This window comes from Chrysemys picta, chromosome 1 (genome assembly GCF_011386835.1).
Source record: "Chrysemys picta bellii isolate R12L10 chromosome 1, ASM1138683v2, whole genome shotgun sequence".
NCBI classification, from domain to species: Eukaryota; Metazoa; Chordata; order Testudines; family Emydidae; genus Chrysemys; species Chrysemys picta.
The window spans coordinates 232,577,244-232,602,871 of NC_088791.1; the positions used below are offsets into that span (position 1 = coordinate 232,577,244).

The window sequence follows — 25,628 nt, forward strand, 5'->3', positions numbered from 1 at the left end:
CTTAACATTGGAATTATTGCTGGACAGAACACCAACCACCTTGCTGACCAAACGTTATGAAGGGGCTGAAGATTTTATTTCTCAACTGCGGTTACATAAAGTATTTTGACATATGCTGGCCCTTGCATAGATACACAAACTGGGGAGGGTGCAAACAGCTATATCCTTGGGCAGAATGATGGTCTATGTCCCAACATCCCCTGTACCAGCGATCAGACCAATTAGTAGTAGAGGCAAGCGCTTGCTGCTGCCCTTAAGGGGTGGTGTAGTGGCAAGTTTTCCTTGTGTGCCAGATACCTCTTCAAATAGCAGCTGGCGCTTCCCCTGAGACCATAGCTCTACACTGCCCCCTACTGTGGGCCAGAGCCCAATGGGCACAATCTGGTCCAAAATTATTAGTACATATAAAAAATGATGACTAGCAGGCACAGGTGGTCTTTACTTAACTTTTTTTTTTTTTTTTATGGCATTGTATTTCCTGTACCATGGCGGTATGACTAGATCCTGCATCCAGGAGAGTGGACTGTTGTGTAACTGTGGGAGAGAGGGATAGGGTCTTCTCTTGGATGGAGCATATAAAAAGCCATCTGATGTCAGGAAGGGCCAAGAGAATCCCCTGGGTTGCTATCATTTGTGTTACAGTATTCCAGCCACCAGAATTTTCCTAGGTGCATTTCACCAGCCTGACACTCCTGGGCTGCAATTCACAATTTATGGAATCTTGGGAGCCCTCGGCTAATGCTACACCATTGCAGTGCCTGGGGAAACAATCAACATTCTTTCACAATGAGTAAGACCTGCTGAGAACAAGAAATGGTGTCATCCAGTAATGGCTTTGTATTAATGAGTGAGTATAGATTATTGTACCATGGTGCTTTGATATGCATGAGAGGGCCTTGAAATAGCTCATGACAAAAAGTCAGTCAACTTGATAGCGATAGAGAGCGCTTTATTTTTACATCATACTTTAAACATCACTTCAATATCTGTGCCATGTATAATGAATTATTATAACGTGACATTTTGATGCACATTTGGGAATGGAAAAGTGATACAATAGCACAATCAAGTGTTTGTAATTCATCCAAGCCCAGGTCGGGACACCAGGCAGCTAGGCTGGTGAGCGGACTGATTTTCTTCAGGTGTCTGATGAATGTGCACTAGTTCCCCATTCCCTCCCTTTGTATGGTGCCCAGTTACATAATAGATTCCTCACAGTGACATTTAATTAAACAAGGTTCTTGTCTCAAGGATCTTACAACCTACAATTAAGACGTAACATAACAAGTGAGGGTGAGAACAAACAACAGTGGGCTAGGAGCCAGTCGGACAGCATTAAATAAATAAGATTATGCCATGACTCAGGTACCTGAAGCAGACTTCATACAGACAGGTTTCAGAGTAGCAGCCGTGTTAGTCTGTATCCGCAAAAAGAAGAACAGGAGTACTTGTGGCACCTTAGAGACTAACAAATTTATTAGAGCATAAGCTTTCGTGGACTACAGCCCACTTATGCATCTAAGGTGCCACAAGTACTCCTGTTCTTCTTTTTCATACAGACAATTATTCTTCTCTCCTCCTTTTTCCTTATGCCTTGTGGAAGGGGCAAGATTTTAGGAGGGATTTTAATGAGGTCAGATTCTGGGAGAGCATTCCAGGCGTAGGTGGTGGAATGGAATAAGGCACAGTGATGTTTGTGTGGGAGAAACAGGGAGAAATCAGTCAACTTTAAGAGAGTGAAGAGGCTGGGGTAGTGCAGTGAGAGACCTGGGCAGAGATATAGAGCCTTGTAAACAAGGACAAGAACTTCAAACTCGATATACAATGTGATGAGGATCCTTTAAAGAGACAGAGGAATTGTAAAAGAGCAAAATTAGTGGAATGGAGAGAGAAAAGGAGGGAGGAAGAGAATATGGCACAAAAGAAAGAAAGAAAGAAAGAAAGAAAGAAAGAAAGAAAGAAAGAAAGAAAGAAAATGGAATATGGGGGATGAAGGAACAGATACTAAGCAGTGGAGGAAAAGAGGTGCCACATCTGCAATAGGAGTGAAGGGAGGGAAAGAAGGTATAGCAAAAGCAAAGAAGAGTGTGTGTGTGTGTGTGTGTGTGTGTGTGTGTGTGTGTGTGTGTGTGTGTGTCTGTCTGTCTGTCTGTCTGTCTGTCGCCATCCATGGATGTGGAAAAATTGGAAACAGTCCAGCGGAGGACAACAAAAATTATTAGGGGGCTGAAGCACATGACTTATGAGGAGAGGCTGAGGGAACTGGGATTATTTAGTCTGCAGAAGAGAAGAATGAGGGGGGATTTGATAGCTGCTTTCAACTACCTGAAGGGGGGTTCCAAGGAGGATGGAGCTAGGCTGTTCTCAGTGGCCGCAGATGACAGAACAAGGAGTAATGGTCTCAAGTTGCAGTGGGGGAGATCTAGGTTGGATATTAGGAAACACTATTTCACTAGGAGGGTGGTGAAGCACCGGAATGGGTTACCTAGGGAGGTGGTGGAATCTCCTTCCTTAGAGATTTATAAGGCCTGGCTTGACAAAGCCCTGGCTGGGATGATTTAGTTGGGGATTGGTCCTGCTTTGAGCAGGGTTTGGACTAGACGACCTCCTGAGGTCCCTTCCAACCCTGATATTCTATGATTCTATCCTCCTTCCCTCTCTCTCTACCAGAGAGATTATATAGAGCATCAGACAGCAATATAATAGGTTAAGCCTATATCTCAAGGCCTGAGTGTATGCTGACTGTGTGTTCACATTCATACAGTGTTCCCAGGATCATTTTTGTTTCAAAAGAACTTTTTCAAAACACACTTTGTAACATGATCACAGTTTATTTTCAACTGCACAGAATTTGGCCTCAACTAAAAAGACAAGACTGAAATAAAGACAGTGAAAGGACAAAAGGTTCAGTGGGGCAAAATAAATAACTAAAAATGGAGAAGTAGGACTGCCAAAAATAGACCCTTATGGGAAATCCAAAAGCAGAAGAACCGTCAGGTTCAAGTCAGCACGTTTGAAAAAGTAATGTAAATCGGAGCATATCTCACTACAATTACATCTTTGTAACATGAAAACATAAATCAAATTCTGCCTTCAGAACTACATAAGTAGGCCAGGGCAGAACTGGCCATAAGAATTTTTTTTTTTTAAACTAGGAATGCTGGAGTAAATAATAAAGAAGGCTTATGCAAGATCATAAGAAATTTTACAAGCCTACACATTCTGAAAATCTGTTTTCACTTCTAGGGTTACCTCATTTATCTGCTTCTGCTAAAATTCCACTCTGGTACCATGCTGTAGAGCCAAACATGGAGAAGAAAAAATTAGTTCTAAGCTCCAAAAGGTGCATAGAAAAATATTCAGATAGATAGTTTTGCAATTCAGTGAACGGTTCCTGTTCAAAACTGCTCCTGCATGGGCCATACATTTATTTTGTTTGCTATAAATAGTTAATATTTAAGCAACATATGAATATTGTGGGATTCCTTTCACACCCAGGCCCGTTATCTGTTTAAAAAGAAAAAGAAAAAAGGTCAATCTCTAATTGATTGCTTTGGAAGCATTCATATCTCACGCAATCAGAACACACATTATAATTTATTAACCTGCCCACATCCCTAAAAAACTCTATCCCCAAGTAGAGCTCACTATAATCTGAAAAAGGAGAAGAGCCACGTGACTCCATTAAGTTCAGGAGGGACTTTACAATTGCTAATAGTGATTGGCAGCAGTACAAAACCCTAAGGTTGATTCCAGATCATAGAACACAACTCAGTAATTCTCCTGTTCTACAAACTATCTGTGTTAGGGTTTATATAGCCCCCATTACCATAGGGTCTGAGTGCCTCACAGTCTTTTTACTGTAATTATTCTCACAACACCCCTGTGAGGTAGAAAAGTACCATCTCAGTTTTACAGTTGGAGAACTGAGGCACAGAGAGGCTAAGTGACTTGCTCCAAATCACACAGGAAAGTTGTGGTAGGGCAGGGAATTGAATCTGGGTTTCTGGTACCCCAGACTCGTGTCCTAACCACTGGACTATCCTTCCAAAGTGTCTCTAGACTGATGATGTACTTGTATTTTACCCACTGTAGCACAGTAACTACCCTTTCATTTCATGCTATTGTCGTTGTGGTGGTGCGTAAAGTACAGACACTGCGTCCCCACCTAGCATGGGTATACATAGCAGTGTAGATGGTGAGGCACTGCTTAGGTGAGCACAGTACAGACACGCCTGAATAGTAGGGTAAATATCCTACACAGCTCTCTACACACCCAAGCTGTGCCTCCCCATCTACACTGCTATTGTTAGCAGTGTAGTGTCCCACTGCCAAAGACTTTCCTCTCCACAGTGAAAGGCTCTGACAGCGGAAGACAGGGCTGACCTTATGGGTGGGTGACATTGGGGACTGTCCAGCGTGCTGTGATTGGGGGGGGAGGCACAGTGATCAAGAGGCATGGAACAGGGCAGGAGAAGAGTCTGGGGTGCGAGCCCGTGGAAGGGAGCTCTGGGAAATGGTGGGGGAGGCAGTAGAGCCTGGGGACGATGAGAGGGAGCCGGGGAAGCAGCAGGAGCCAGGAGTAATGAGGTTGCCTGGTGGGGAGCCCAGTGAGGCAGCAGGGGCTAGAGGGGATGGATGGGGAGCGTGAGGAGGCAGCAGGGGCTAGAGGGGATGGGTCAGGAGCCGGGGGAGGCAGCAGGGGCCAGAGGGTATGGATGGGGAGCACCAGGAGGCAGCAGGGGCCAGAGGGGATGAGTCAGGAGCTGGGGGAGGCAGCAGGGGCCAGAGGGGATGGATGGGGAGCGCGAGGAGGCAGCAGGGGCCAGAGGGGATGGGTCAGGAGCCGGGGGAGGCAGCGTGGGCCAGGGGCAATGGAAGAATGGATGGGGAGGCAGCGGGGGCCGGGACACCAAAATACAAGTTCGCCCAGGGTGCCATTTTCCCTTAGGTTGGCCCTAGCAGAAGGCTTTCCCTGCTGCCTTTCAGAGCCTTTCACTGCCATGTGTAGCTACACATCTCAGTGAATTTGGATGCAGCCTACCTTTTACTGTGGCACGTAGCTACATGTAACCTACATGCCACTGCAAGCATTGGCAAGGTCTAAGTGTTGACTCTGACTGCAATCTGTGAATTGTGTTCTATTCTCCCAGCAAATATTTTTTCAATACACCCGAAGATGAAACAAAATGACCAACAAAGAGAGAGTAGTTTTGAATTCACTAGCTATAGCTAGAAATGTAATAATTAATTAGCTGAAACATGTCACTCACTTGTAAGGGAGTAAACAAACATTTCTTAATTTTGCCCTGCTGTCATTGGGTTTTAATAAAAAAGTTTTAGTTGTCTTATAAAAATGTAGCTACCCTGGGACTATTCAAAATGAGAGAACATACATAATTTATGACAGTACAATAGAAAAAAAGAGTGATGTTTGCAAAACTGATACAACATACAAAAAGAAATAAGGGCCAAACAACTATAAAGGACATAAAAGTCCAGAACCATGAGGATCACAGCTGCATTTAAATCTGGGGGCTGAGGTGCCAGATTTGAACCAGCACTAACAGACCTAGAATGTTTAAATCTTTTTACTGAAAGAAACAAAATCCAATCACCTTGAAAATCTCCCCTGCCTGAGGTTCCTTTGCCAAAGCTGCCTTGTCTAGCCCATCATATGCAGAAGTCACATACATTTCTGAATAATCTTTTCCACCAAAGCAGCAGGAGGTGATCCTTGAAGCAGGCAGTTTCACAGTCTGGATTCTTTTCCCTAGAGGAAAATATATTTACTTACTTTAAACTTTCTGGGGAAAATGTAACATGTAATTTGTTGTTAACCAACTGGACAGCCAGTACTGTGATTGTCAGACTGAGCCTTTTACAATATGAATATAGTGTTTCCCCATCAGAAAGAAGCAGTTTCCGTAAGGACAGTCTATGGGGAAATGTGCTCAATTGATTTGAAGGCACCATCTCTTACATTTTACTTTTAGCAAAGCTTCTGTCTTCTGTCTCCACACTGCTCCATTTCCTTTTTCACATGCAGGCAATACTACGGTGTGTGAGGCAGTGAGGTCAGAAACAGGCAGGCCATGTGTTGACTGAAGCACTAGTCTTGAAACTGCATGTCATGAAGGTGTTTCAGCACTGAAGAGACTCTTAAATCAATTGCAAGTTTAAAAAGCAAACATAAGGGACTGTACCATACAGTACCCAACCCTAGATACTTTGGGTCAAATTCAGAGGGGGAATAAATGGGAAGTGGATGTTACACATCAGTAAATCAGCATGAGTGAGTGAGTGTAACTTAATTGCCCTTCCAACCCTGATATTCTAAGTGACCAAGGGTATGTCTACACAGGGATAAAAAGCTCGCAGTGTGGCCGTGGCTGCCCCAGGTCAGCTGACTTGGGCTCCAGAGCTAAAAATTGCTGTGTAGCCTGGAATCTGAGCCATGGGACCCTCCACCCTTGTAAGGTCCCAGAGCTTGGGCTGCAGGCCAAGCCCGGATGTCTAAACAGCAGTTTTTCAGCCCAAGCCCCACAAAGGCAAGTCAGCTGCCCTGGACCAGCTATGGGGTTTTTATCCCTGTGTAGACATGCCCATAGAGAAAGAGAGTTATATGGCAAGTAACACTGGTCTACAATTTTTGAGAAGTCGTCTGCTTCAGAGATAAAATGTGCTATTTATTATGTATTTTGATGTGCTGAATTCAAATATGACAATTAAAACAACTGATTGGCTACTGTTTCTAAGATATTTAAGTTTTTACATTTTATGTCTGTGTAGATAGAGTTTTAATCATAAATTGTAAACCTAGGTCTTTTCATGTGTTTATGGTTGCTTTACATGATAATATTTCACCTGTCCTGTTTATGGAACACTTTAAAAATCAGCAAAAGGGTTATATAAATAAAATTTATTATGAAACAAAAGGCAAAAAACTATTACGTACATAGTTTAGTCCTATTCAGTGTCTACTCGGCGCTTCTTGGCTTGTCTCTTGTATTCATTAAATGGAGCATCTCTTGTCACTGTCCAGCAATAGTCTGCAAGCATTGATGGGCTCCATTTGCCCTGATAGCGTTTCTCCATTGTTACAATGTCCTGGTGAAATCACTCACCGTGCTCGTCGCTCACTGCTCCGCAGTTCGGTGGAAAAAAATCTAGATGAGAGTGCAAAAAATGTATCTTTAGTGACATGTTGCAACCAAGGCTTTTGTATGCCTTGAGGAGGTTTTCCACCAACAACCTGTAGTTGTCTGCCTTGTTGTTTCCGAGAAAATTTATTGCCACTAACTGCAAGCCTTTCCATGCCGTCTTTTCCTTGCCACGCAGTGCATGGTCAAATGCATCATCTCGAAGAAGTTCACGAATCTGAGGACCAACAAAGACACCTTCCTTTATCTTAGCTTCACTTAACCTTGGAAATTTTCCACAGAGGTACTGGAAAGCTGCTTGTGTTTTGTCAATGGCCTTGACAAAGTTCTTCATCAGACCCAGCTTGATGTGTAAGGGTGGTAACAAAATCTTCCTTGATTCAACAAGTGGTGGATGCTGAACACTTTTCCTCCCAGGCTCCAATGACTGTCAGAGTGGCCAATCTTTCTTGATGTAGTGGGAATCTCTTGCACGACTATCCCATTCTCAGAGAAAACAGCAGTACTTTGTGTATCCAGTCTGCAGACCAAGCAAGAGAGCAACAACCTTCAAATCGCCACAAAGCTGCCACTGATGTTGGTCATAGTTTATGCACCTCAAAAGTTGTTTCATGTTGTCATAGGTTTCCTTCATATAGACTGCATGACCAACTGGAATTGATGACAAAACATTGCCATTATGCAGTAAAACAGCTTTAAGACTCGTCTTTGATGAATCAATGAACAGTCTCCACTCATCTGGATCGTGAACGATGTTGAGGGCTGCCATCACACCACTGATGTTGTTGCAGGCTACAAGATCACCTTCCATGAAGAAGAATGGGACAAGATCCTTTTGACGGTCACAGGACATGGAAACCCTAACATCACCTGCCAGGAGATTCCACTGCTGTAGTCTGGAGTCCAACAGCTCTGCCTTACTCTTGGGTAGTTCCAAACCCCTGACAAGGTCATTCAGTTCACCTTGTGTTATGAGGTGTGGTTCAGAGGAGGAGGATGGGAGAAAATGTGGGTCCTGTGACACTGATGGTTCAGGACCAGAAGTTTTATCCTCTTCCTCTTCCTCGTCTGACTCAAGTGAGAACGATTCTGGTACATCAGGAACCGGCAGTCCTTCTCCGTGGGGTACTGGGCGTATAGCTGATGGAATGTTTGGATAATGCACAGTCCACTTTTTCTTCTTTGACACACCTTTCCCAACTGGAGGCACCATGCAGAAGTAACAATTGCTGGTATGATCTGTTGGCTCTCTCCAAATCATTGGCACTGCAAAAGACATAGATTTCCTTTTCCTGTTCAACCACTGGCGAAGATTTGTTGCACAAGTGTTGCAGCATATGTGTGGGGCCCACCTCTTGTCCTGATCTCCAATTTTGCAGCCAAAATAAAGGTGATAGGCTTTCTTAACCATAGTGGTTATACTGCACTTTTGTGATGCAAAAGTCACTTCACCACAAACATTGCAGAAGTTATCTGCACTGTTCACACAAGTACGAGGCATGCTCACTTTGGCTAAACAGAAATGTGTCCCTTTGCAAAGTCAAACACTGACAAATAAGAGAGCACGACACTGTATGATTTCTAGAGCTGATCTAGGGCAATTTGTTCAGCAGAGTGATGCAAGCTTTGTTATGATTGCATCATCCATGACTTCTAGGAATAACATGATGCAATTCATATCATGTATGACGCAATACCAGCTTCAGATTGCATCATTTATTGTTTTGCCTAAAAAGCAAGTACTGTCCAAACCCAGTCATAGATTTATTCATAGATCCAGTCAAAGATGTATTTTAGTCATTTCTGGTTTAAATTGAGATCCCTTCCCTTTATAACTCACTTATCCTCTGCCATTCCCAAGTCAAGGGTCGTATATACTGACCCAATAGCATATCTTGAAAACTAGAGCCAATCAACAATTTTAAGCATCATTTTCGTTCTCAGTGACCCAGAATTAGTAAAGTTTGACTACATTTATTTCAGAAGCATTTTGGCTGTAGAGCAGTGTAATCAAACACATATGGAATCAGAATTCTCAGCTGGTGTAAATCAATATAGCTCCCAGAAGTCAATGGAGCTGTGCCAATTTACACCAGCTGAGGGCTTGATCCCACAATGTTTAACTCATAGTTAAAGCCTCAGTGTCCAATTAGCAGTGATAGTACCTCTACCCCGATATAACACGGGTTCGCATATAACGCTGTAAAGCAGCGCTCCAGCTTCCAGCCGGGGCGCTCTGCTTCCCGCTGCCGGTGAGTGCGGGGAGGATGGGGAAAGGATGCCCCCCGGTACCCACCAGCGGCAGGAAGCAGAGCGCCGCAGCTGGGAGCTGGCGGAGTGGAGCGGGCTGGGGCCGGGCTGCTCCGCTTCCCGCTGCTGAGTGCCTGTCAGGGGGTAGGGGGTGTGGATAGGGGCCAGGGGAGCAGAGGGGTTGGGTAAGGGGGTGGGGTCCTGGGGGTGATTAGGGACGGGGGTCTCTGGAGGGGGCGGTCAGGGGACAAGGAGCAAGTTCGATATAACACAGTCTCACCTATAGCACAGTAAGATTTTTTGACTCCGGAGGACCGTGTTATATCGGGGTAGATGTGTACTATTATTTATTAAGTGCTGGCAATGTTCTTAGCTCTTGACAATGCACAAGGGCCCAGATCCACATAGGTATTTAGATTCCTAAAGTCCAGTGATGTCCAAGATGGCTACAGTCCCCCTAGTACCTTCAACAGTTTACCATCTAATAAGCAGAAGGAAGACAGGATTGTTCAGGCCTGGAAAAAGTGTAACTTAAACTTTTTTATTTAAGGTTTGATTTTATTCCCTTCCTGGGAGTTTTTAGGAGGGACTTGGAATGTGAGGAGACAGGAGAGTGGTGGATTGTGCCAGAGTAACAAACAGTAATTGTGCGTGACAGAAAGGAAGCATTCATCCCAAACTTCAGTTCATGCAGATGATCTCTTCAAACCCCTTGGGTGCAGCAACACCAAGCATTCCAAACTCTTCAGAATATCCCACCAACCTCAGCTTCTCAATTCTAAACTTGTCTTTCATGGAGCCAAGCTTCGTTTTTACCTTTTCAACCTGCTTCATGATTTCAGCATTTTCTCATGGTCTTTGGACACCATCACAAAACCTTTGAGCCATTATCCAGATAATGAAGGTTCAATTTCCAAAATTTCTCATTTAAAGCAAAATTTTACAAACTCCAATTGCTTTGGTCCTAATTCAACAAGGTACTTAAGTACATACTTAACTTGAAGCACATACATGAGAGCTTTGCTAATTCATGGCCTTTATCCAGTTCCCCATCTTCTTCTGCAATCACACCCAACATTCATTGTTTGCAAACTGAAAATACAGCATTGTATCCATGGCACGACTGAACTTGGGCTGGAAGGACTACCATTGAATGATTCCACATTTTACTTGTTATTATTCATTCTTACTATTCATTATTTGTATTATCATAGCATCTAGAAGCCCCAGTCATGGACCAGGACCCCATTGTACTAGGTGCTGTACAAATACAGAACAATCCCTCCCACAAAAAGCTTACATCAATATAAGAACTTAAGAATGGCCGCACTGGTTCGGATCAATTGTCCATCTAGCCTACTATCCTGTCTTCTGACGGTGGCCAGTGCCAGATGCTTCAGAGGGAATGAACAGAACAGGGCCTGTCATCCCATCTTCTGGCAGTCAGGTTTAGGGGCCCCCTTAGCATGGGGTTGTATCCCTGACCATCTGGATTAATAGCCACTGATGGGTCTATCTTCCAAGAACGTATCTAATTCTTTTTGAACCTAGTTATACTTTTGGCCTTCACAACATCCCCTGGCAATGAGTTCCACAGGTTGATGTGCGTTGAGTGAAGAAATACTTCCTTTTGTTTGTTTTAAACCTGATGCCTATTAATTTCATCAGGTGACTCCTGTTCTGGTGCTATATGAAGGGATAAATAACACTTCCATATTCACTTTCTCCAAACCATTAATGATTTTATAGACCTCTCTCCTATCCCCTCTCAGTCTTCTCTTTTCCAAGCTGAAAGGTCCCAGTCTTTTTAATGTCTCCTCCAATGGAAGCGGTTCCATACCCCTAATAATTTTTTTTGCCCTTCTCTGAACCTCTTCTAATTCAAATATATCTTTTTTGAGATGAGGTAACCAGAACTCCATGTAGTATAAGACAAGAGACAACAGATGGAGACAAACAGAGCTGGGAGTACAAGGAAACAATGAGACACTATTGGTCAGCATGATAGGCTATGGACTCAGCACTTCAGCAGTCTAACTGTTGCCAATTTTTTTTGTAGGCATTATGGCAAAGGAGAATTTTAAGGAGGGATTCGACGGAGGATAATGAGTTAGATTTGTGGATGTTGACAGGTTGATTATGAGTTTATGGTTGTTGCCATTTTCTTGTGCCTACTCCCCAGGGGAAGTGATCTGTTATCAGACTAGGCCACAAACAGAACACTTAATACAAAATAAGCCAACCCCAATAGAACAGAGGGAGCCTGCCTCAAGCAATGCATGTGGCACAGGTGATTCCCATCCTGAAATTGGGTTATTTAATACAGAATTCCAGCTCACCTTTGTGAGGGCTTACCTGTCTCAGGATCTATACGGATCACTCTCCCTCCATCGATACAGGCCACCCAAAGTTTCCCTTCTGCGTCAATACACATTCCATCAGGCATTTGTTCCTCCTTTTCTAATTGGTACAAAACTTTACAGCAGGCTGTGGAAGGAATTATGAAGTCAACACTGAATGTGATAGGTTAGCTATACCACTGTGATAGCTTCACTGTACCATATGCTAATTTAACAAATTCATTTAACATCTTCCACAGTCTCCTAAATGCTCTTACAAACAAATCAATTCATTTTTGTGATGAAGGCAGACATCAAAATTTGATTTGCACATGTGCCTAGAGATGGCTGATGGGGCACAGTTAGTCTGATAAAAATAAACAGCCATTAGAACTGTTGTCTGAGGCTATACTGAATTCAGATGCCTGTGCTTTTACCAAGCATGGAGTACAGATCTTGGGCTGTTGAAGAATTTGTTCTATCCATATTGCTCAACGTATGAGCCCTAGGCCAGTTTATGACTATCACAAGCACAATGACTTTATTTTAGGTACTCACCACTGATCTCTGCCTGTGTGTTTTTTTTCATATGCAAACCACAGAACTACTTAATTTAAATGTAGTTAATACATAATCTCTCCCAGACAAAGACCAAGAAGCCACTTTAATACAAAGAGAGACTGGCTTCTTGTTCACCAGCTATAAACTCATTATTTAATTGGGCTTTGGACACCAAGGACATGATGGTCAAACTAGACACAGAGACTTACATGCTTAAACCATAATCCAGTGTGGTGTTCTGTGCAGACTGCTATGCCTACATGGAGTCCCATTGACCTAGTGAAGTCATTGGGGCTCTTCCCAGGTGCAGCAGTACACCTGTTTGGATTATAATGTAAGATCAGGACCCTAGTTTGCAGCCATAATGGAGATTTTCCGGTATAAAACCAGGGTGAAAGGAGATTCAGACTCACAGTGCTTTCATAGTTTGGAAAGATACCGGTAGGTGTCATGAAAAAATCTTCTCACCAGAAATTTATAAAAATAGGCAGAGGAAATCTACCTAGTTGTATTCCACTTCTAAATACTTCATTTATACATGCATAAAGTCTGCACAGACTAGTGTACAAAGGGAACCAATTCAGTCATTTGAATCACAATTGACATGACAATAATTAGTCTCAGTTGAATTGCTGCTCTGTGAGATGGGCCAAAAAAAAGTTTCACTGAACGTTTGTTCAAGTTTTTAAGTGAATTTGGGTCAGTTGTACTCACACTCCAGTCTCCTTTCTGCAAAGACTGTAGTAAGCAAGGAATATTTGCCCAAGCCATGGATTTTACATGAATGCTACAGAACATTTGTGGAGAACTGTAAATTTATATTTGTGAGCATTCCTACTGGAAACCTGATTTTAAAAATATGCTTCTGTAATCAGGGAAGAGAAACATATGGTATGATCTTTTATGAGAGTTAATAGAAAGTGTACCAGTAGATGGCACTCAAGAATATGTAGCATTGTTTATGGGTTTTGTAGGATCGATACAATTCATTGTGATTGTACACTGCAAACAGCTTCCTTTGTGCAACTCTTAACATCAGCTCTTAACTTGACCTAGCTGTCCAATCAAAACAGATTCTGAATTCTCACAATGAACTGTCCATGAACAAGCTAGAATCCAAGAAATGTTCACCAAATAATTGTGTCATAGATTGTGAATTTCTTTTTCTATTGACAATTTGTGAACAGAAAAATTTATAATTTGTCATCTACTTCACTGACAATTACACACCCAGCTCTTGCTGAAGGAAATCAAACTACATTGATTTAAAAACTGATTTAAGAAAAGCATCTATACCGATTTTTCCTGTGTGCACATCATAGTCAAAAGCATGGACAGCATACGCCAGACTATCAATATGAAAGAAGGTTCTGTGATCCAGTGACCAATCCAATCCATTAGAGATGTCCACCTGGTCTAACTGCTTCACTACAGAATAATCAGGAAAGAGCGTGTAGAGGGCACCTTGGCATCTCGCTCGCACACCAGGTTCTGTCTCCTCAGCCATGGTACCTAAAAGGATAATGGGATCAATCATTGGAAAGTACAGCAGCCTGGAGAATCTTTACACCCTGGTAACTACAATAATGACCTCCTCATGTTCTCCTTGGGGTATATACTTTTATTACTTAAAGGGACTCTGAACTTAAAATGCATATACTGTAAACGTATTGTTACCTAGGTTATTAATAAAGACTTAGAACAACAGAAGTTAAAGATTTTTATAAATCCAATTTACATGTCACCATTAAAGCTCTTTCACTTGTTTACTTTTTGCATGTCTCTACTGGAAAAATGAAAGTGAAGCCAGTTTCACTGTTTGCTTGAGGTTTTGGTGGTGGTGTTGCTGTGGATTTTTTTTTTTTTACAGTCACTTTCAAATTGCTGCAATAATTGAGTTTTTAATGCCCATGGGGAATATTTAAGTTTTGATTTTAATTTGTGGAAATCCTTCTATTGGTCTTAAATTTTATAAAAGCTTGTTTTACAATATTTGAGCCAACTTTTAAGTTGGGATTGTCCACTCATCACATACAGATATGAACAGCATATATAGAAAAATAATATTTCTCTTTCATTTTTCTAACTTTAGGCTGCTGCAAGACTAGGAAATAAGAATAAAGTTAACACCACATCAACCCTTAATATAGTAAACTCCAGTCTGAAATTAGAATAACTATTGTTGGTAAATATTGAATAATAAACTGACAGACTATAGTTGACATAACACATTTGGACCTGTTTCTGGAACCACTGCCAAGCATAGAAATTACTGTCACGACTCTGTGGATCTGCTCCCAGTAGTAATTGCTGTGTTTGGTAGCAAGTGTTTGTAGAATCAGGCCTTTAATTTGAATCTATAATGTAAATCTGAGCGTGTGTGTGTGGGGGCGGGAGGGGTGAATGCATGAAATCCTGTCTGCCCCTGCTACATCCAGGCCAGTCTCACTTTAGACTGAGTCCCTCCTCCTGACCTGTCTCACAATCAGAGGCATCCAAACACCACTTTCTGAGTTCATGCTTCTGCAGTAATAGAAGTACCAATTCTCACACACTTCACCTATTGCTGAGTGAAGCTCAGCTGAAGAATCAAGTTCCCAGAGAATAAAAGTACAATACACATTAGAAATAGTCCTACTTCATTGAGAGTGAAAATCCTGTCAGAAACATACCAGCAAAAAATCTCCCCTTTGGATCCACTTTCCCATCATTGAACCTGTTGTTTGGTTTATCCTGTTCAAGTTCTGCAATAGTGGTTACTGACTCCATTTCCCAGTTTAAAAAGGCAAATCTGGTTCCCAAGGCAATGACATAACCCCCGCACTTTCGAAGGGCCACCGAGCCAACGCGAGCATCTGCAAACAAGAGAGAGAGGGGGAACGGGAGAAATTCAGTGGGTGTCAGATCATGTTATATCATAGGCTCTATATCCAATTTGACATCACCTTCTTACTAGATGTACAGTACCATTTCTTAGCTCTCTAATGGCATGGCTGAGATCAGTAACTGGATGGAGAAAAACTGGTTGAAGCTGAATCCAGGAAAGACTGAGATAATGTGAGTAGGAGAAGTGAGGCACTCTGAAGAACTTGCCACATCTATAACATTACCTTCCATTCAGATCATTAACATAGCTTGTAGTCTTAGTGTTCTCCTAGGCTCCTCACTACTTCTAAACACTCAAGCACCCAGAGCCAAGAAAAAAATCCAATTCATCTACCACTTCCGGGAAAACTGTGCCCTTTCCTGTTGACTTTGGACTTAGACACAGTGATCCATGCATTTCGAACCGCCACCTTGATAACTATAATTCTCTGTCTTGTTGACTTGGGCCACCTCTTACTAAACAATTGATTGTAGGAATGCAGTTCACTTGTCCCAATAGAAAGTAAAAGGATGGCATGAAATACTATAAACTACTTGTGGCTCTGTATAGGAAGAAAGATCACCATATGTATAGTAAGATATCACCACTGATGTAGCATCACTGTTGCACAATTTCGATAAATCTTATGCAAAGTATGCCTTGTAAGGTATCATTGGAAAGGTTGTGATTTGTTGAACAAAGTTATCCTGTTTATATTTATTATCATCGTGTATGAAATTATGGATCTTTGCTGTGTGTTTGTATCTTGAACATGTTGTGTTCCTAGGTAACACCCACAGGACAGATTTACATCAAGACCAGCCAGCCATGGTTGATGGGCCATTAAAAAGAATCAACTCTTCCAGTGGGCCCCTCCTGAGGATGCCTCCAAGAGCATGTAGACAATGGATGCCTCATGACTCAGCAAGGGCACATAGAACATGTGATCCCTGACTCCATGTTTGAGACAGGAACTTTCCATACCCATGGGTTGGAGGGGGGGAGGAGGCTGTCAATGGGAGAGTGTGACATCATCCCCTTGCTTCTTTCCTGCTCCACATCTCTGAATTATGATTTCTAACAAAGAAGAGCTTTGAACAATGGACTGAGGACCCCAATATTTGAGATGAAACAGAGATTTATTACAAACTGACAGATTTAACATCACTGCTATTATCCTGATCTACAAACTCTGAAATCAACTGTAATGGATATGATTCATTACAACCTCTTAATAACGCTCTTCCTTTTTATATATATATACACCTTTAGTTTTTAGTAACTAAAGGATTGGCTACCAGCATGGTTTGGGGGTAAGATCTGAAGTATATTTTGACCTGGGAGTGTGTCTGGTTCCTTGGAATGAGAAGAATCTAATACATGTGATTCTGATTTTAATAATCATTTATCATAGAACTCTGGTTTGTCTGGATGGTGCATGAGGGGCGAGAGGGCCTGAATGGGCCTGTCTGTGGCTACATAACAACTAGTATAGCAGTTTGGAAGTACACATGTGTTACTGGCTTGGTGAAACCTTATGATAGACTATACTGCCAGTTTGGGGAACATGCCCTGTTTTATGGCAGTCTGACCTGAGATTGGCGTTCTTAGCTGTGTACCATACTAGGCAGCATGACACTACTAACTGACAAACTACTAACCTGGGACCGACATGGCTACAGCTCCACTGCATACAAACGACTATCACTAGAGATAGATCAACTATAACACAGGGGAAAAAACAACCTAAAAAAACAGAAACAAAGTAGCAAACAAGTTTTAAGACTTAGCGTGGCACTGTCTTACCCACAGACACACTGTGCACCTCGTTGGTGACTGAGTTCCAGCGGCAAACTTTCTGTGAATTAATATCCACATATACAAGTGCATTTTCCCTTTCTTCCCATACTGGGCACTCTCCCATCCTGTTCTTCTCCTTCACAACAGACTCAATCTTAATAGAACACATGGCCTGAGAGGAGGAGAGCAAAAGATGAACCACATGAAAAATTCATTTTAACAAAAGAAGGCTTATTGTATTGAATTTTTATAGAAACATCATATTTAGAGCAGGAATTAGGGAACTATATGGTCCCATGGATGCCACATAGGATTAGTGAATATTTGGGGAATCCAGTACATCTAGTCTCCGGTACTTATATGGGTCCCATTATTATCTGATCTAGCACCTCACAATCAAATATTGAGACTTACAGTGTGAGGATCCCAGATTTATAAAACTGGACAAATTACCTTACGCTAAAACTAGGGACCGAATGGCTAGGTAGCAGTTCTGCAGAAAAGGACCTAGGAGTCACAGTGGACGAGAAGCTGGATATGAGTCAACAGTGTGCTCTTGTTGCCAAGAAGGCTAACGGCATTTTGGGCTGTATAAGTAGGGGCATTGCCAGCAGATCGAGGAACATGATCGTTCCCCTTTATTCGACATTGGTGAGGCTTCATCTGGAATACTGTGTCCAGTTTTGGGCCCCACACTACAAGAAGGATGTGGAAAAATTGGAAAGAGTCCAGCGGAGGGCAACAAAAATGATGAGGGGTCTGGAGCACATGACTTATGAGGAGAGGCTGAGGGAACTGGGATTGTTTAGTCTCCAGAAGAGAAGAATGAGGGGGGATTTGATAGCAGCCTTCAACTACCTGAAGGGGGGTTCCAAAGAGGATGGAGCTCAGCTGTTCTCAGTGGTGGCAGATGACAGAACAAGGAGCAATGGTCTCAAGTTGCAGTGGGGGAGGTCCATGTTGGATATTAGGAAACACTATTTCACTAGGAGGGTGGTGAAGCACTGGAATGTGTTACCTAGGGAGGTGGTGGAGTCTCCTTCCTTGGAGGTTTTTAAGGCCCAGCTTGACAAAGCCCTGGCTGCGATGATTTAGTTGGGAATTGGTCCTGCTTTGAGCAGGGGGTTGGACTAGATGACCTCTTGAGGTCCCTTCCAACCCTGAAATTCTATGATTCTATGAAAACTTGATAAAAACTCAAGGTGATATTTTCAAGCCTCGTATTTGCTAAGCAGGCTTCTGGAAAGAGAAAGGGAAAATAGGGAATAAACAAAAAAAAAGGGGGGGGGGGGAGCCAAACATGAAAAAGAACTAAACTTTATAGTTAGACTAGGTGGGTGAGGCAATATCTTTTACTGGACCAACATATGTTGGAGAGAGAGAGACAAGTTTTTGACCTTACACAGAGCTCGAAAACTTGTCTCTCTCACCAACAGAAGTTGGTCCAGTAAAATATGTTACCTCACCCATCTTGTCTCTCTAATATCCTGGGACCAACATAACTACAGCTACACTGCATACAAACTTTATCATTAACATTCATTTTTCTACATGTATTTTCTGATGTTTCCCTGGAATAATCCCTCCTTCCCCCAAATTCTAGGACATGGGTTTAATATTTTTGTAGTGTTGCCAAGTGTTAATTCATACCGGGAATGTAATTGTAGTGTAGGAGTCGGGGGAGCGGTGTTTAAAAGGTAATAGGTAAAAATAGTATTTCAAGAACATAAGATCCCTCTCATTAATATGTGTGTGTGTGTGTGTGTGTGTGTGTGTGTGTGTGTGTGTGTGTGTGTGTGTGTGTATATATATATTAATGAGAGGGATCTTATGTATGCACCCACCTTATAGTAGCTCCATCTATCCACCAGTAGCTGAAAGCCTGTGCTACTACATAGGTGTAATATGTAAAGTCATGTGGTAAAAAAGCCAAAAATGGCTAAGAACTTAAAAGAGGGCTGGTAGCAGACTGTGAAACCCAGCGATGATTCAACCTGGTGATATTCTGAACAAACAGAGCTCTCAACCATGCTTATAGCTGTTTCCCTTGTGTCACACTGACACAACAGACATCTAGGCTTCAGAGTGATGTTTGGGGTTATTGTGTGTGCTGGATGTGTGGGTAGTTGTGTTGATTTGGGTCTAGGAAGGTTGTGCTGGGAGATTTGTTTTGATTTGTGCAGGTGGCAAATGAGAGTTGTGCACTACCGTGAGGGGTTCTATGTGTTTGGAGTTATTGTGTATGCTGGTTGTGTTGTTGTGGGGGGCTTGTGTTAGGCAGGGAGAGTTGTGTGGATTTCCATGGGTGACAAATGAGGGGTTTATAGTGAGGTGAGGCGCTGTGTGTGTTTGGGGTTATTGTGTATGCTGGTTGTGTTGCTGTCTGGGTGATTGTGTTGATTTGTGTCTGGGGTGGTTGGTTGTGCTGGGAGATTGTGTGGGTGGCAAATGAGAGGAGTGTATTGTGGTGAGGGGCTGTGTGTGTTTGGCATTATTATGTATGCTGATTGTGTTGATTCGTTTCTAGAGGGAGTTGTGCTGGGAGATTTCTGTTTATTTGTGTAGGTGGTGAATAAGGGGTGTGTGCTGCGGTGAGAGGCTGTGTGTGTTTGGGGTTATTGTGTGTGCTGGTTGTGTGGTTTGGAAGAACTATGGCAGTGGGGCCAAGTAATCCGCCATTTTTGTAGTCTCCCTCATACAACCAATTAAATTGTTGCATGCAAATTAGCTACAGAGTAAGGATGGTGATTGGCTGAGTAACCTCTGATCCCACAGTGGTCTAGGCTTTTGGCATGGCACAGATACATGCCTTGATGTTGCACAGGTGCAATTTGTAAAGCTGAAAATTTTAAAATTGGACAGTAACAGACTGTGAAACCCAGTGATGACTGAACCTGGTGATATTCTGAACAAAAAGAACTCTCAAGTATGCTTGTAGCTGTTGCTATCACTTCACACTGACACAACAGACATTCCAGGCTTCAGAGTGACATGCAGTGCTTGACTTTGCAACCTGAATAAGGTTCTTGTAACATATTTTGTGTCTGTAATTTCCTAGCTTTTTAAAAAAGCACACAGAAAAAAATGAAGCTCCATTGTGTGGTATCACAGTGACTAGAGCTGGGCAGGGAATGTTTTGCAGTGGATTTTGAAACTTGGTCTTGTTCCAATTCAGAAAAGTTTGACATTCTCTGTGAAAATGGAATTACTGTTCTCCTCCCAGCTCTACTGGGAGCCTGGACTCTGGGGCAGTTTGTAAGCCACAAGAGCCTCAACTCTGAGAGAGCCCACTTGGCAGACTGTCCTGGAGCTGCGGATCCTGGAGGCCTGTGCTGCCAAGAAGCCTCGAGCCTGGGAGCTAGGGCTCTCAGGGCTTCCAGGCTCTCGGCTCCCCTTCAGCCCACCTGATGGCCTGATGAGGCACTGGGAACTTGAAAGCCGGGGTGCTCCAGCAGTTTGCCAGGCAGGCTGCCGTGTCAGGGGGGAGAGCTGGCAGGAAACCAGGCAGGATTCTTCTGTCAGAAGCCTGCTCAGTTTCCAGTGTAATTTCATCAAAATCAACATGGTCTCACAGAACATTTTGATTGTGACCAATCAGCAAAACCCAATGAAAAAATGTTTCATCAAAAACAAATGTGACCAGCTCTAATACTAACACCCACATAATTCATCAGCCGGGTTTGAACCTTTAGATCCACTGCCCAGACCTCTGCCACTTCAGCTAACAGGTTAAGCGAAAGTAGTTGTAGGTTGTCACCCTCTATGTGGACCTGCAGTAGAGGGGAATGGGACACTTTGCCAGTGTTTTCACAGATATTTGCTGACAGCAGAGGAATGGGGGCCCTCAGGGATCTTGGGTTCCATTACAAGCTCTGGAGGGGAGTACTGTCTAAGGGGCTCTTTTGTCTATTCCCACCCAGGCTGGGCCACGGGGAAGAGGATGAGTGGGAGCAGGGCCTCAGGGCTTAGCACAGGAAGGGCCCTGGCTCAGGCACTCTTTCGGTGGCAGTGATCCAAAAGCAGCAGACTGGCACACCTCCAAAGGGAGGTGCATCGCATCCTGTTTGGGGAGGCGTAGCCTCTTATACCTGCCACCCACGCTCCCAACTCTTTGTTCCCAGTCTCTTTGCCCAGCCACTTCAGTTCCCCCCTCCTGGCTCTTCATCCCATGTCTCTCCTCCCACACTAGCTCCCAGTCCTAGTCTCTCACCCTGGGCTGCTCATCCAATATCAGTCTCCCCACTCAAACTCTCCCAGGCTCTTTGACCCCAGCTCCCCTTTCCCTGGCCCTTGTTCCAGTCTCTTGGCCTAACCAATCCCAGATTTTCCTCCCTCCTGGGCTGCAATTCCATTCTCCCTGCTGAACCAGTCCCAGCCTCCTCTAACTCCTGACTCCTATTCCCAGTCTCCACTCTCTCCCAGTCCCAGTCTCCTTGCCCAGCCAATCCCAGTTTCCATCACCCACACCAAGATTTTTCCAAGGCTTATAAACTTGGTCACACTGGAGTGTTTTCTCACAGGGATAGCATCCCGGACACAAAACCCACCACTGCTCCAACAGCTAAAGCTAGTTTAAAAAAGATCACCAACATTTTTTCATATGGACACAACTTATTTTTCCCTAACCTCATTCTAAGAAATGGCTGAACCGTTTTGACAGAAATTTTTCAACAAAGTTCCACCTGAAGCAAACATTCAGTATGGAAAATTTCAGCCTGAATGGTTGAAGTTGGCAAAGTTGTAAGCAACTGAAAATAGGGTGGGAAGTGTCAGGGAAACTGTTCTGCAGGGTTCCAGCGACTTCTGAAACAGAAAACAGTGAATGCCACTAAAGGTCTCACAAACTAAAAGGATACTTCCCAATTCCTATACACTACACTCTTCTAGCAGGTATTTCCAATCTCCCCCACCCATTGGCCTACTATGATCCTCTCCTTTTATAATAAAAGGTGGAGACTCAGTGCTCCCATCCCACTGTGACAAACAAACTGACTTTTTGCTCCAGCTGACAAAACCTTCCTGAACTCCCTTGCCTCCCAGTAGTGACAAGCTCATCCCCAGCTCTGCTACCTGTGCTGTGGTAGTCTGGTTGGGTTCATCTACACAGCCCGTGGAAGCAAATCTGCCAGCCTGGGTCAACAGACTCGGGTTCATGCTACCACACTAAAAATAGTTGTGTAGATGTTCTGGTGCAGGCTGTACTTGGGTTCTGAAGCCTATGGAGAGGGGTGGGCTTCAGAGCCCAAGCTCCAGTTAAAGCCACAACTTCAAAGCGCTGTCTACACAGCTATTTTTAGAGCACTAGCACAAGCCCAATCTGTCAACCGCAGCTGGGAGGCTTGCTGCAGTAGGCTGTGTAGACCTAGAGGTCTCCACACATCTAATTTTCCAAAGCGTTTCACATTTAACATGCCTAGTCTTAGTTTGTAAGATCTATGGGCAGGAATTATGCGGGAGATTCTCAAAAGCACAAACGGCAATTAGGTGCCTAATGATAATTGAAAGTCATTTGTGTTTTTGAAAGTCTCCCCCTTTATGTCTTCCTCTGTGTTTTGTACAGCATGCCACAGACATTATTTACTAAATCCCTCATATGGATCACGCCTGAGGTGAATGATAAGGAAAGTTAACATTCCAAAGAGAAACCAGTGAACCCTAACATACTTTCATGAAAATAACAACATCTGGTTCACTTTTTATGAAGGCATTATACATAATTATATGGACATTTTAGTCTCTTGACATCATGCTTCAGCCACTTTCAGAGCAGACGTGGCCAACATGTATCATCAAAATCCTTTGCATATTGAAACATCTTGAACTTACCATTGCTTTGAGGAGGCAAGAAGTATATCTGATTAGGAACTAAAAGCCAAATGATATCAAAACATCCATTCTGATGTAAAAAAGAAACTGTATAATTAAAAATCTCTTTCCAAGAGTTCTCTTAAAATAGTATTTCTGAATTTTAAATATTGTGTGTCTTTAAAAATCATTGTTGTAGCAAAATTTGTGGCTTCAGTGTGTATTAGATATATCCAAAGAATCTACTATTAACCACTGGCTACTAAGTGTGCTTTTTCCATCTCTCTTTCTCACACACACACTCTCAATTTCAACTTCAGATTGAAATCTTGAACAAGGCAACAGCTGACACTAAGTTTCTGTCCAATTGAACCATAGTCTGTGAAAGATAAGTAATTTTGGGAACACACACAATTTAAATAACACTGCAATTTTAACACAGACAAAAAGGCAGAATAGTCAAACCAAGCTATGGGGCACAAAGAGGAAATGTGATACTATTCATCTAATAAGAACTAATTAAAGAACACAGCTCCGGCAGATGAACCCAAGGACTGGGTTGGTGTCTTCTTTCCTATGCTGACCCAGTAAAACTGTCAGCAATTTCAGAGATTAAAAATGTGTAATAGTTGATGTTATCTATACATAGCAGTTAACTGTTTACATTTTCTGTGCAGTCAGCAGTCACATGCATGATGAGGCATGAAACAAAGCCCTGAAAATGGTCTGTTTCATATTGCCAGCAGCAGCAGGACAACCTGAGAGGTAGAAAAGTCTTGCTCAACATTTTTCTCTGAGTTGTCATTGGGAGCAGAGGAGGAAAATCCAGATATTTCACCATTCACGTTCCCCAATGACTAGCCCAGACTTTTTAAATTTAGAGACAAATGACTAGAGGGAAAAAATGAGGGGAAAAGGGATTTTGTAGTACAATGTCACGTGAGATCTCAAGGAAGGATAGTTTTGTGCTTAAGATACTGGGTTCTTTAAAATGGTGGTTAAAAAGCCATGTCTACACTATAAACACTTAGCCAGCACAGCTATACTGGCAGACCCCCTTGTGTAACATATGTCAACAGAAGGAGTTTGTCTGTCAGCATAACACTGTGAATGTTATATATGTTCCATATGTTTTATGGAAATATGCTTATGAGTGTGAATATGATGTAACTGGAATATGCTTTATGCAAAAGATCTCTTGTAAGGTATCATAACAAAGGTTATAACCTACTGAATATATTCCTCCTATTTGTATGCATGTATCATTCTTGTATCTGAAACTAGAAATACGAAGTATAACTCTGAGGTCCTATTGTAATTATGCAAAGTGTGGGCCATTAATGATGGTTTAGAATCTTGATGGCTCCACTGACTAGGACAATTGGTTGTAAATGGTTTATTTACGTGCAAACTTTCTTGTGTATGTGTGGGCCAGCCCAGGAAGAATGGAGACTAGGAGTCTAACAGCGACATGTGACCATATCACATGATACTGGAATCCATCTTAATCCTTGTACTTTTCCATTGATGAGGCGGGGTGGGGATAGGGACAGACAAAATATTCCCACCTTGTGCTAAAACTATAAAAGGGGGTGGACCAGGGCAAAGGGGGCTGCCAATCATGAGAAAACTCCTGCTTACCACCTGAGATGTCTGCTGGATCTAACAAAGATTGTACCAGGGGAAAAGATTGGGCCCAGACTAGGAAGGAGTCTAGTCTGTGAAAGAAGCTAATTGGAACATCTCAGCGGGTGAGATATTACCTGTAATCAGTTTCTTAATGTATTCGGCTTAGACTTGCATGTTTTTGCTTTACATTTTGCTTGGTGATTTACTTTGTTCTGTCTGTTATTACTTGAAACCACTTAAATCCTACTTTTTATACTTAATAAAATCACTTTTGTTTATTAATAAACCCAGAGTAAGTGATTAATACCTGGGGGAGCAAACAGCTGTGCATAACTCTCTATCGGTGATATAGAGGGTGAACAATTTATGAATTTACCCTGTATAAGCTTTATACAGAGTAAAACTGGGTGTCTGATTGCTGGAGGCAGGTAACTTGCTGAACTGTTTTCAGTTAAGTCTGCAGTTAAGTCTGTGTTGCAGCAGGCTAGCGTGTCTGGCTCAACAAGACAGGGTTCTGGAAGTCCCAAGGTGGCAGGGAAAACGGGCTCAGAGATAATTTCAGCACATCAGGTGACAGTCCCAACGGGATCTCTGTGACTGAACCCGTCAAACACCACCACCTCCCCTAATGACATAAGCTAAATCAGTGTTTCCCAACCTGTGTGCCATGGTACACTGTTTTGTCATCAGGCCCAAACAGGTGTGTTGCAGAATTTTTGTGTTTGTGTGTTTCACGAGCGTTTGTGCCAGGCTCAATTTCACAGCATGGAGCCTACCGGCCTTTCTTTCTTACAGCAAGCTGACTGAAAAATTTTCACCAAAGTGTTTTACTATTTTAAAAAATGCCTTTTTGACTAAATGGAAATTTTGGGGGGAAAAAATTCTGTTTTCATCAAAAAAATGAAAACCAAAAGAATTTGTTCATTTTTCTTGGTCAAAAACTGAAAAATTGTCATATTTTAAATAAAAGCCTCCAAAAATCCATTTTCATCAAGAAATTTTCATCAAGAAAACACATTTCCCAACCAGCACTACTTTTCTGTTGCCAAGATTATGTGGCCATAAAGCTTAATACCATAGTGCCAACATGAAATGAAGCAATGCAAAGAAGTGAAGTAATAATCATAACAACAGAAATGAACGCACTGTTTTCTCACAGAGCAATCTGTATGCAATATAGTCAGTCAGTCATCCCAGCTGGGAGGCAGCTATGAA

At 42.6% G+C, this 25,628-nt stretch overlaps 1 protein-coding gene across 1 annotated transcript in view; it reads right to left on the reverse strand.

Annotated features, from left to right (window-relative positions):
- Positions 1-2,811: 2,811 nt before the first annotated feature.
- LOC101941338 (regucalcin-like) overlaps positions 2,812-25,628 on the reverse strand; it is a 39,006-nt gene continuing 16,189 nt past the window's right edge. The window contains exons 4-9 of the mRNA XM_005283276.4: positions 16,986-17,151; positions 14,986-15,168; positions 13,610-13,825; positions 11,769-11,900; positions 5,619-5,773; positions 2,812-3,507 (exon numbers count right to left, since the gene is read on the reverse strand). Of these exons, the coding sequence (XP_005283333.2) occupies positions 3,457-3,507; positions 5,619-5,773; positions 11,769-11,900; positions 13,610-13,825; positions 14,986-15,168; positions 16,986-17,148 (900 nt within the window). The 5' untranslated portion in view covers positions 17,149-17,151 and the 3' untranslated portion in view covers positions 2,812-3,456. The remainder of the gene's footprint in view (positions 3,508-5,618; positions 5,774-11,768; positions 11,901-13,609; positions 13,826-14,985; positions 15,169-16,985; positions 17,152-25,628) is intronic.